The sequence below is a fragment of the Hemitrygon akajei genome, chromosome 5 (assembly GCF_048418815.1).
Source record: "Hemitrygon akajei chromosome 5, sHemAka1.3, whole genome shotgun sequence".
NCBI lineage: Eukaryota > Metazoa > Chordata > Chondrichthyes > Myliobatiformes > Dasyatidae > Hemitrygon > Hemitrygon akajei.
Genome location: NC_133128.1, coordinates 124,123,844 through 124,136,264, shown reverse-complemented (window position 1 = coordinate 124,136,264; position 12,421 = coordinate 124,123,844). Strand labels below are relative to the sequence as shown.

The 12,421-nt window shown below is 45.1% G+C and overlaps 1 protein-coding gene across 2 annotated transcripts in view; it reads left to right on the top strand.

Moving 5' to 3' along the window:
* lss (lanosterol synthase (2,3-oxidosqualene-lanosterol cyclase)) overlaps positions 1–12,421 on the top strand; it is a 112,698-nt gene that overhangs the window by 31,093 nt on the left and 69,184 nt on the right. For both annotated transcript variants that reach the window (XM_073046376.1, XM_073046375.1), the window contains 4 exons: positions 4,049–4,145; positions 7,646–7,781; positions 10,582–10,690; positions 12,205–12,323. In XM_073046376.1, coding sequence (XP_072902477.1) covers positions 4,049–4,145; positions 7,646–7,781; positions 10,582–10,690; positions 12,205–12,323 — 461 coding nt within the window. The remainder of the gene's footprint in view (positions 1–4,048; positions 4,146–7,645; positions 7,782–10,581; positions 10,691–12,204; positions 12,324–12,421) is intronic.

Sequence of the window (12,421 nt, the reverse complement as noted above, 5' to 3'; positions counted from 1 at the left end):
TGTGTTCATGAACTACTCAGTAATCTGCTGGCAGAGGGGAGGAAGCTCTTGTGGGTCTTTAGACTACTGTGCCTCCTTCACATATGGTGAGGGGCGAGAAAAGGACGTGTCATGTCTGCAGCTTTCTGGAGGCATTGCCTCTTGAAGATGTCCTCGGTGGTGGGGAGGGTTGTAGCTGATGGATCTGGTCAAGTCTACAACGCTGTGCAGCCCCTTTGCAATCCTGTGCATAGCAGCTCCGTGCCAGGCTGTGATGCAATCTGTAATAATGCTCTCTGCAGTCACAGAAACTTGCAAAGGCTTTTGCTGACATACCAGATCTCCTCAAACTCCTCACGGAATCGAGCCTCTGGCATGGCTTCTCCGTGTGTGTGTGTGTTGGGCTCTAGAGCAACATACAACAAAAAAGGGCATTCAACGAATTATAAGCATAGAAAATTATATAAAAATAAAGTTAGAGGTTAAAGCGTGGATATAGTATAAAATCTGCATCAACACATAAATACCATCTCATATCTACAATTAAACAGCATTCTATAGAGTGGGTTAAAGTGTTTACAGTACAGTGCGGTGACTGAGGTAATGGATGGAGGGGGTGGGGGTGGCTAACTAGAATGGTTGATCAGATTAACTGACAGGAGGAAGAAACTTTAAAGATGTGGTAAGGTTTTGTTTCAATATCCCTATAGCACTCTCCAGAAAGGAGTTCATGGAAAAGGTAGGTAGTCTTTTTTTCCTGCTAGCTTCTTAGTCCCGGACACATACAAGTCCTGCGATGATAGTAAACTGCAGCCAGTGACCTTCTCTACAGTTCTGACAGTTCACTGTGGTTTGTGTATATTGTGAGATGTTACACCAAACCAGACAGCACTGACTGATGTGAGGGTGCTCCCTATGACGACAGTGTAGAAATGCATCAGTATGTTCTGGTGCTCCTAATTATTCCTGGAAGGTAACCATAGAACACTACAGCACAGTACAGGCCCTTCAGCCCTCCATGTTGTGCCGACCCATATAATCCTTAAAAAAAAGTACTAAACCCACACTACCCCATAATCCTCCATTTTTCTTTCATCCATGTGCCTGTCCAAGAGGCTCTTAAATAACCCTAATGTTTTAGCCTTCTCCACCATCCCTGGCAAGTCATTCCAGGCACTCACAATCCTCTGTGTTTTTAAAAAAAAAATCAATCCTACCCCTGATGTCTCCCCTAAACTTCTCTCCCTTAATTTTGTACATATGCCCTCTGGTGTTTGCTATTGGTGCCCTGGGGAAACAGGTACTGACTATCCACCCTATCTATGCCTCACATAATCTTGTAGACCTCTATTAAGTCCCCTCTCATTCTTCTACGCTCCAAAGAGAAAAGTCCCAGCTCTGCTAACCTTGCTTCATATGACTTGTTCTCCAATCCAGGCAACATCCTGGTAAATCTCCTCTGCACCCTCTCCATAGCTTCCACATCCTTCTCCTCTGCACCTTCTCCATAGCTTCCAATCCTGCTCGATGGTATGAACTTGGCACTTGCAGCTGCTTTGCTGTTGGATCTGGGCGTCTAATCAGTTCTTTTCCCTCTGGTTGAATGAGGGCAGGGAGTGGGCATACTTCCCTGGATCAAAGGAGACTGCGTAGTGACTCTATAGTGTTGTATAAAATCAAGACCTTCGCCACGAGGGACATGGGTAGGGTGAATGGTCAGTCTTACTCCCAGGATAGGGGAATCGATGGATCAAACTTAGGGTGGGAGTGGATTCTCCATCAGCACAGGGCAGTTAGCCCCGTGCTCCACTCACTTTGTACTCATGACTGTGAGGCTGAGCACAGCTCCAGTGCCACGTTTAAGTTTGTTGATGACACCACTGTCGTTAGCCAACTCAAAGGACGGGATTAATCAGTGTGCAGGAGGGGGACTGAAAATCTGGCTGAGTGGTGCCACAACAGCCTCTCACTCGATGTCAGCAAGACCGACCAAGGAGCTGACTATTGACTTTGGGAGCAGGAAACCAGAGGGCCATGAGCCAGTCCTCATCAGGGGATCAGAGGCGGAGAGGGTCAGCAACTTTAAATTCCTCAGTGTTACCGTTTCGGAGGATTTGTCCAGGGCCCAGCATGTGAATTCAATTCTGAAGAAAGCACCTCTACTTCCTTAGAAAGTTTCAAAGTTTCAGCCCCTGACATCTCAAACTTCTGTTGATGTGTGGTGGAGAGTATATTGACTGGTTGCATCACAACTTGGTATGGTACACCAGTGCCCTTGAATGGAGAAGCCTACAAAAAGTAGTGGATACAGCCCAGTCCATCACAGGTAAAGCCCTCCCCACCACTGAGCATATCTACATGGAGAGATCTCACAGTAAAGCAGCATCCATCGTCGAGGAGCTCCACCATTCAGGCCATGCTCTCTTCTCTCTGCTGACATCAGGAAAAAGGTACCGGAGCCTCAGGACCCATACTTCTAGGTTTAGGGACAGTTATTACCCCTCAACCATCAGGCTCTTGAATCATTGGGGATAACTTTACTTGCCCCGTCACTGAACTGTTCCCACAACATATGGACTCACTTTCAAGGACCCTTCATCTCATGTTCTAGATATTTATTATTATTTCTTTATAAAAAAAAATTATTAGTACAGTTTATCTTTTTTCACATTGGATTTCCATCCTGTATGGTGTAGTCTTTCATTGAATTGACTTTATTTCTTACACCCTGCACATGCATGAGTAAAAATCTTTACGTTATGTCTCTGTCTAAATGTCCAATGTGCAATTTATATTAATTTGTAATAAATAGCATGCACAACAGGACAGTCAATATAGCGTAGAAATACAGTTGTGTCAGCATGAATTAATCAGTCTGATGGCCTGGTGGAAGAAGATGGCCTGTTGGTCCTGTCTTTAATGCTGCAGTACCGTTTCCCAGATGGTAGCAGCTGGAACAGTTTGTGGTTGGGGTGACTCGGGTCCCCAGTGATCCTTTGGGCCCTTTTTACACACCTGTCTTTGTAAATGTCCTGAATAGTGGGAAGCTCACATCTACAGATGCGTTGGGTTGTCCACACCACTCTCTGCAGAGTCCTGAGATTGAGGGAAGTACAGTTCCCATACCAGACAGTGATGCAGCCAGTCAAGATGCTCTCAATTGTGTCCTTGTAGAAAGTCCCAAGGATTTGGGGACCATACCAAACTTCTTCAACTGTCTGAGGTGAAAGAGGTGCTGTTGTGCCTTTTTCACCACACAGCCAGTATGTACAGACCACGTGAGATCCTCAGTGATGTGTATGCTGAGGAACTTAAAGCTGTTCACCCTCTCAACCCCAGATCCATCGATATCAATAGGGGTCAGCCTGTCCTGTAGTTCACAACCAGCTCCTTTGTTTTTGTGACATTGAGGGAGAGGGTGTTTTCTTAACACCACTGTAGCCTGCAGGAAAGTGAATCTCAGGGTTGTATATGGTGACATATATGTACCTTGATGATAAATTTACTTTGAGATGGTGATGGGTATACTGAATGAGCTGTTAGAGGAAGTGCTAGAAGCAGGTGTAATTACAGTGTTTATAATGGGCATTTAGGCAGGTTTGTGACAGGAAATATGTAGAGCAGGGGTTCCCATTCTTTTTTATGCCATGGAGCCTTACCATTAACCGAGGGGTCTGTGGGCCCCAGGTTGGGAGCCCCTGGTTTAGCGGGAGATTGCCCAGATGAAATCAAATGGTAGGCAGCTGGCCAAACTCCTGATGAATGTGGCTGAAGGGCCTATTTCTGTGGTGTATTGTGAGATGCTGTGTGTCATCACTGCTGCCTTTGTCGCTGTGGTTAAACATTTTATAAAATTCACTTTGTTATAAACTTCAAACGTACTACTTCAGAGTTGGGTATTCTTAATTCCCTCAGACTCCATTCCTGACGTCCCAGTACATTCACTTTTCAAGAATGCAGTGCACTGCTTGTTCCTGTCAAGAGTATTTTTTAAAAGATATTGTCTGTCATTGGGAATTTTTGTAGACAGCGTGAAACTCGTTCTGTAATCGTCTTCCTCTGGTTTCAGGTGGTGCAGTTGGAATTCCGTCTTGGGGCAAATTCTGGTTAGCTGTCCTTAATGTCTACAGCTGGGAGGGGATGAACACGCTGTTTCCAGAGATGTGGTGAGTCCTGTGACAAAGCTTCAAGTTTGTGGGTTCGGAAAGCATAGTTAGTGTAAAATGAAAAAGGTGTGACTCTTATCAATTTTATTATGTAACAAACCTTGGTCAAAACAAGAAGTTTATTGAAACTATTTCTTTAATCCCTCTCTTGCACACCGATTATATTTCAATTAAAGTCTTTTAAAGCTCTGTCCACGTGCTAACTCATGGAGTTAGAAATGTCCGTTATTTTAAAAGTCATCACATTTTCAAATCCCCTCCCTGGTACCTCCACTCTGCAATCTCCTGCAGCCGTGCGACCATCTGATATCTACGCTTATCTAACTCTTCGTTTTAGCCTGATTTGATCACTCCATCACTGGTCTTCAGCTCCCCAAGAGTTTGAGGGTTCCCTCTCCATAAGCCTCGGCTTCTCTCGATTTTGTTTGTCTGCCTCATGGACTGGGCTTTTGTGGTCCTCCCTGACATTTCCCTAAGTCCTGATGTTCCTCTGAATGATTCTGGGATATTTTGCTGCATTAAAGAGGATGCGTAGATACAAATTGTTGTTGCTGTGTGCAGTACTAAAACCTGTATTAATAAAGCAGAGGATGCAATCTGAAGTTAGGAAGACACAAAAAATTCAAATGGATACATTCATCAGATTCAATCAATTGGATGCTATTAAATTGGTTATTTTAGTGAGCTATAAGACATGAGAGCAGAATTAGGCTATTCAGCCCATCGTCTGCTCTGCCATTTATTAACCCCCTCAACTCCATTTCCCTGCCTTCTCATCGTAATGTTTGGCGTCCTCACTGATCGAAAAACCCATCAACCCCTAATCACAAACAAGGGAAAACCTGCAGATGCTGGAAAGCCAAGCAATTCACACAAAATGCTGGGGCAGCTCAGCAGGCCAGGGCTTGCTGAAGGGCTTTGGCACAAGATGTTGTCTGTGCTTTTTTCCATAGGTGCTGCCTCCACAGTCATCTGTGGCAGTGAATTCCACAGATTGGCCATCCTTTGGCTCAAGTAATTCCTCCTCGTCCCTGTTCTAAAGGGGCATCTTTCTAATCCAAGGCTCTGCCCTCAGGTCCTGGACTCACCCACTACAGGAAATATCTTCATGTCCACTCTATCTAGGCCTTTCAGTATTCAATAGGCTTCAATGAGATACCCCCTTATCCTTCTTAACTCCAGCAAGTACAGGCCTAGTGCCATTAAATGCTCCTCGTACGTTAACCCTTTCATTCTTGGAATAGTTCTGGACTCTCTCCAATGCCAGCACATCCTTTCTTAGATAAAGGGCATAAAGCCGCTCACAATACTCCCAGGGCGGTCTGACCAATACCTTATAAAACCCCAGAACTACATCCTAGCTTTTAATATACTAGTCTTTTTGAAATGAATGCTAACATTGCATCTGCCTTCCTCACCACTGACTCAACCTGCAAGATGACCTTCACGGAATACCGCACAAGTACTCTCGTCTCATCGCACCGATGATTTCTGAATTTTCTTCCCAGTTTAGAAAATAGTCTATGCCAAAGTGCATGACCATACACTTCTCTGCACTAAATTTAATCTCAAAGGTTCAATTTAATGTCAGAAATGTATGCAATACACATCCTGAAATGCTTTTTCTTCGCAACCATCCACGAAAGCAGAGAAGTGCCCCAAGAATGAACAACAGTTAAACGTGAGAACCCCAAAGATACCCCCCCCAGCTTCCCTCCCTCCCGCGCGTAAGCAGCGAGCAAGAATCCCCACTCCCCCTTCTTTGCCCATTCTCCCAATCTAAGTCCTTTTGCAAACTCCCTGCTTCCTCAGCACTATCTGCCCCTTCACTTATCATTCAACGTTCACCTATCGATCAACGTCTGCAAACTTGGCCACAAAGCTCCCAATTCCATCATTCAGATCATTGACATAAAACGTGTGAAGAAGCGGTCCCAACTCGAACCCTGTGGGACACAGCTAGTCACTGCAGCCAAGCAGAAAAGGTTCCCACTCTTTGCTCCTGCCAGTCAGCCAATCTTCTATCTATGTTAGTATCTCTCCAGTTATACCTTGAGCTGTTATCTTGTTCAGTAGCACCTTCTCAAAGGCCTTCTGAAAATCCAAATAACCAACATCTACTGACTCTCCTTTGTCTATCCTGCTTGTTGTTTCTTCAAGAAATTCCAACAGACTTGTCAGGCAAGATTTCCATACTGAGTTTGGCCCATTTTATCATGCGCCTCCATGTTCTCTGAAACCTCATCTTTAACAATGGGCTACGAGGTCCGCCTAACTGGCCTGTAATTTTCATTCTTCCCTTTTTAAAGAGTGGAGTGATGTTTGCAATTTTCCATTCCTCTGGAATCTTTCCTGAACGGAGTGATTTTTGAGGGGTCACTTATTAATGGGGGTGAATGTGTGGAATTCTTTGCTACAGACAGCTGTGGAGGCCAAGATGTTGCATATACAGTCGGCCCTCCTTATCCGTGGGGATTTGTTCTGAGACCCCCCCCTCCCCGCATACCAAAAAACACGGATGCTCATCCCTTATTTAACCTGTGTCAGTGTGGTGGTCTTTGGGACCCAGCGGAACCCCGGACTTTATTTAACCTGTGTCAGTGTGGTGGTCTTTGGGACCCAGCGGAACCCTGGACCTTATTTAACCCGTCTCAGTGCGGTGGACATTAGGACCCAGCGGTGCAGCTCTGAATCCGCAGTGTTTCTGTTCACGAAAATAATCACGATCACGATTGAAAATAAGGTGGAAGTAATAAAGTGATCGGAAAGAGGTGAAATGCCATCGGTCATTGGAAAAGCGTTAGGCTACAGTTGGTCAACGAGCGGACAATTTTAATGGAACATGTGAAGGGCCCTGCCCCGATGAAAGCTACAATTATTACTAAGCAACGCAGTGGTTTAATTATTGAAATACGTATGTTTCTTAAGTGTTTTGTATGCATAGAAAGGTAAAATATGTACTATATACTAAGAAAAACGTTTGACCAACTGACGCTAAATAATACCGGATGTCTCTGTTCAAACTTCAAATCCGACTTAAAGACGGACTCAGGAATGGAACTCATAACCCAGGGACTGTCTGTACTTTTAAGTCATTTCTAGATTACTTATAATGCCTAATACAATGTAAATGCTATGTAAATAGTTGTTATACTGTATTATTTAGGGAATAATGACAAGAAAAAATAGTCTGTACATGCTCAAACAACGAGTGCTGGAGAGAGAACTTCCGGGTTTTCCTGATCCGCGGTTGGTTGAATCCGTGCATGCAGAACCCGCGGATAAGGAGGGCTGACTGTATTTAAAGTGGAGCTTGATAGGTTCTTGATTCGTAAGGGCATCTAGGGAGAAAGCAGGAGAGTGGGATAATAAATTAGCCATGATGGCGGAGCAGGCTCGATGGTTTGAATGGCCTATTTCTGCTCCAGTGTCTTAAGGCCTTGTGTTTTACACGCGTGTTTAAAATGCTTTACTTGTACCTGAGCCTCTGTGTATTTTAGGCTTTTCCCTCGATGGGTGCCGGCTCACCCCTCCACCTTGTGGTGTCATTGTCGACAAGTCTACCTCCCCATGAGCTACTGCTACGCCAAGCGTCTTACCGCACAGGAGGACGAGCTGATTCTCAGCCTGCGCCAGGTACCGCCAGATGCCTACAGCTACCCCACCCCAAATGTGCAGAGGGTTAATATTTCTGTTTTCTATTGAACGGTTTCCATATCTTGAGGTTAACGTTTAAACTGGACAGGAGTTGTGAATGTTGGGCTGGAAGCTCGGTGTCGAATGGCAGCAATGCCAACCTGAACGTTAACTTCGGGAGGTAATGTATTTATGGAATGTACTGAGCTGAATATTGCACCGGGCACAAGCATTCCTTTTGACCGTTCCATGTTCGAGTTCGCTCTCTCAGTGAGATGCATGCACTATACCCCAAATACCCAGTTCAGAACTGGCATTCTCTCTTTTAGTACTGATGCTGTCCAGCCTTCTGAGTGCTTCTGGCATCTGTGCATGGGGACTCGTGAAAAGTCGAAGCCCTTTTGGAGTTCAGTTCCATTCTTGAACATTCTTGAGAGCTCTTCTGCCTAAGTTATCTCTTGTTGTTTTTCGCAATGACAGTCATCAGAATCAGATTTATTATCCCTGACATAGGTGACGTGATGTTAGTTGACTTGTCTACAGCCTAAAAACATCATTTACTGTAAATTACAGAGATAAATAAATTGTGCAAAAAAGCAAGGAGCAGCCACCGTTCAGCAATCAAACAGCAGAGGAGGAGAAGTTGTTCCTGAATCACTGAGTGAGGGTCTTCAAGCTCCTGTATCTCCTCCCCAGAGGTAGCAACAGGAACAGGGCAAGTCCAGGATGGTGAGGGTTCTCAGTGATGAATCTGCCTCCTTGAGGCATTGCCTCTTGAAAGTGGTCTCAATGGAGGGCAGAGTTCAAAGTAAATTTGTTATCAGAATATGTATACGTCACCATGTCACTGGGATTCATTTTGTTGCGGGCATTCATAGTGTAAAGAAGTACAATAGAATCAATGTAAAGACTACACACAAACTAAGACTGACAAATAACCAATGTGCAGATTAAGACCAACTATGCAAATACAAAAAAAATTAACACATATGGGGAATTAAATATTACTGAGGGCATGGGTTGTTGAAAATGAGTCTGTGGGTTGTGGAATCAGTTCGGAGTTGAGGTGAGTGAAGTTATCCACACTAGTTCAGGAGCCTGATGGTTGAGGGGTAATAACTGTTCCTGAACCTGGTGGTGTGGGACCTAAGGCTCCTGTACCTCGTGCCCGATGGCAGCAGTTGAGAGGAGAGTGTGGCCTGTATGGTGGGTTTATGGCTATGACAGAACTTGCTGAGTCTGTAACACTGGCCTCTTGCAATCCTGCACATTGGAAGCTCCGTACTAGGCTGTGATGCAGAGTCACAATGCTCTCTACCGCACAGCTGTAGAAGTTTGCAAGTGTCTTTTGTGACATACAGAATGTCCTCGAGCTCCTAACGCAATGGAGCCACTGACATGTCGTCTTTGTCATTGCAGACTGTGTGTTGTTTCATTGCTAATTCGCAGAAACTTTCACACTGGGACTTGAGTTACAGGTTAAGACTTTATCCCCTGGCGCAAAGGAGAATGAAGGGAGATTTGACAGAGGTTTACAAAATTATGAGGTGAATCATCATCAGGTGCCATGCCCAGTTTGAGCTCTGACTGCCATGGCCCACACACTCCTGTTTCGGGTCAAGTGGATCAATTCACTGGTACTCATTTCCAGTTCTCTGGCTGCAGTCTCCATCATCATTTGTCTTTGCCTTCCTCTTGCTTTCTTCCCTCCAATCTTTCCCATAATTACTGTGCATTCTAACTCCTCTTTCCTAATCACATGCCCAATGAAGTTACGTTGCCTTTTCATGATCTCATACATTAATTCTCTTTTTGTGATTGCTCTGTTCATGACATCCTCGTTAGATATTCGTTTCATCCATGATATTCTTTGCATCCTCCTCAAAAACCACATCTCTGCTGCTTCAATTCGTTTCCTCATGTTACTAGATATTCTCCAACATTCTGAGCCATATAACATAACTGGATAAACGTAACATTTCAGTACTCTGAGGCGGGTTGTCATGCCTAGTTTTAGTGTTGGTCAGTATATTCTTCATTCTCGTAATGGTGTCTTTTGCCATCCCTGTTCTTCTTTTGATGTCCATGTCACACCTGCCATCTGATGTCACCCAGCTTCCTAAGTAGCAAAGGTTCTGTACTTGTTTCATGTCTTCCCTGTTTATTCTTGGCCTGCAGATAGGATTCTCCTTCTCTTTGGATATCACCATCCATTCTGTCTTTTTGCAATTGATAGATAGACCCATTTTTGCACTTTCTTCAACAACTATATCAATTAAGTTTTGTAGTTCTTCCTCTAAGCTTGCAATTAACACAGTGTCATCCGCATATCTGAAATTATTGATGTTTTCACCGCCAACTTTGATTCCCAAGATGTCATTTATTTTTTGTAATATTGTTTCACTGTACACATTAAACAAAACGGCAGAAAACACACCCTTGTCTAACACCAAGGTGTATAGATAGGGTAGATGCAAGCAGGCTTTTACCACTGAGGTTGGACGATACTAGAGGTCATGGGTTAAGGGTGAAAGGTGAAATATTTAAAGGGAACCTGAGGGGGAACTTCTTCACTCAGAGGGTGGTGAGAGTGTGGAACGAGCTGCCAGTGGAAGTGGTGGGTACAGGTTTGATTTTTACATTTAAGAGAAGTACATGGACAGTAGGGCAATTTCAGGATGAGGCAGAATAAAAGTTTGGCACAGTCTAAATGGGCCAAAGGGCCTGTTTAGTGCGCTGTGACTATTGACCCTGGGGAGGACATCAAACCACTGACACATTCGATCTTGTGTTACTGCAGGAGCTCTACATTGAGGATTATGAGACCATTGACTGGCCTGCCCAGCGAAACAACGTGGCGGCCTGTGACCTTTACACACCTCACAGCAAGCTCCTCACTGCGGCATACGGTATGGAGAGTTCCTTCAGTTTTCCAGTGTGGAATTGTTTTGAACATACCTTTGTTTTTAGGTAACACGGCCAATGTTCAATGTTTGTTTTTTAACACTCCCTATGAAAAGGTAGCCTGGTCTGATCTTTTTCTCCTTCTAAGGTGAGGTAATTTCCTGGAGACGTGTTTCAGGAGCTTGGCCTTTGATTATTATTGATCAGAAACAGAACCCAGTCATTGTGACTTGAGGCTCTTTAACAACGCACAAGGGCTGAGTTATCTAAAGAGCTGACTGAATAGTGGCTTTTACTTTATTTATTGATTTTTAACAATGAGACACAACACGGTAACAGGCCCTTCTGGCTCAAAGAGCCTGCGTCGCCCCATTACACCCACGTAACCAATTAACTTACTAACCCGTGCGTCTGGGCCGACACTCGCTGGAGTTTAGAAGATTGAGGGGGGATCTCATTGAAACCTGTGGAATATTGAAAGGCCTAGACTGAGTGGCTGTGGAGAAGATGTTCCCTACAGTGGGGGAATCCAGGACCAGCAGGAACAACCTCCGGATACAAGGACAATCCTTTAGAACAGAGATGAGGGGAGTGGAGAAGACTTGATGGGCTGAATGGCCTAATCCTGATCTGGGGGTCTTTGGAGATGCGGGAGGAAGATGGAGCACCTGGAGAAAACCCATGTGGTTATGGGGAGACCGTACAAATTCCTTACACGCAAAGACTGGCTAACAATCAACATGTAAACAGACCATCTGTGCAAATACAAACACGAATAATAAATAAATAGTGAGAACAGGAGCTGCAGAGTCCTTGGAAGGGAGTTCACAGGCTGTGCAGTCAGCTCGGAGTTGAGGTGAGTGAGGTTATCCACACTGGATCAGGAGCCGGATGGTTGAGGGGGTAATAACTGTTCCTGAACCTGGTGGTGTGGGACCGGAGGCTCCTGTACCTCCTTCCCGATGGCAGCAGCGAGGCCTGGATGAGGATGAGTGCTCGAGGCAGAATTCCTTGCAGAAGTGCTCCATGGTAGGGAGAGCTGTAATTGGAAAGAAAATGTCGAAGCTCTGCTTAAAAACAGGTTTCTCGGTTCCTTCTCACTTCTTCCTCCACCATGCAGAGTATTCCACCATGAGTAAACGTGGATGTGAGTGCGTCGTTCTGCAGCAGTGTTCGCGTAGCGCTATGACAGCGCCAGCGATCTCTGATTCCGCCGCTGACGGTGAGGGATTTGTACGCTCGCACCGTCCCCGCGTGGGTTTCCTCTGGGTGCTCTGGTTCCCTCCCACATAAAAGACATCCGTTACGGTTAGTGGGGCGTGGGCATTGCTACGCTGGTGCCGGGAGCGCAGTGGTAGTTGCGGGCTGCCCCCCCCCCAGTGCATCGCAAGCAAAGATGCAAATGGCGCAGTTGAGTGAGTGTACGTTTGGAGATACTGTACATGTCCCAGGTAAAGCTAATCCTTCATCCAGTCGTTTAGTGTGTGACGTGCTGCTGAATTTGGGCTCTCTTTTGCAGTTTTGCTCAATGTGTACGAGGAATACCACAGCACAAGCCTGAGGAAGCGGGCGGTGACAGAGCTCTACGACCACATCGTCGCTGATGACAGGTTCACAAAGTGCATTAGCATCGGGCCGGTACGTGTAAGCTCAAAATATTTGTTTGGCACATAGATTATCATAGAACATGGAATATTACATCACAGTGCAGACCCTTTGGCCCACAATGTTGTGCT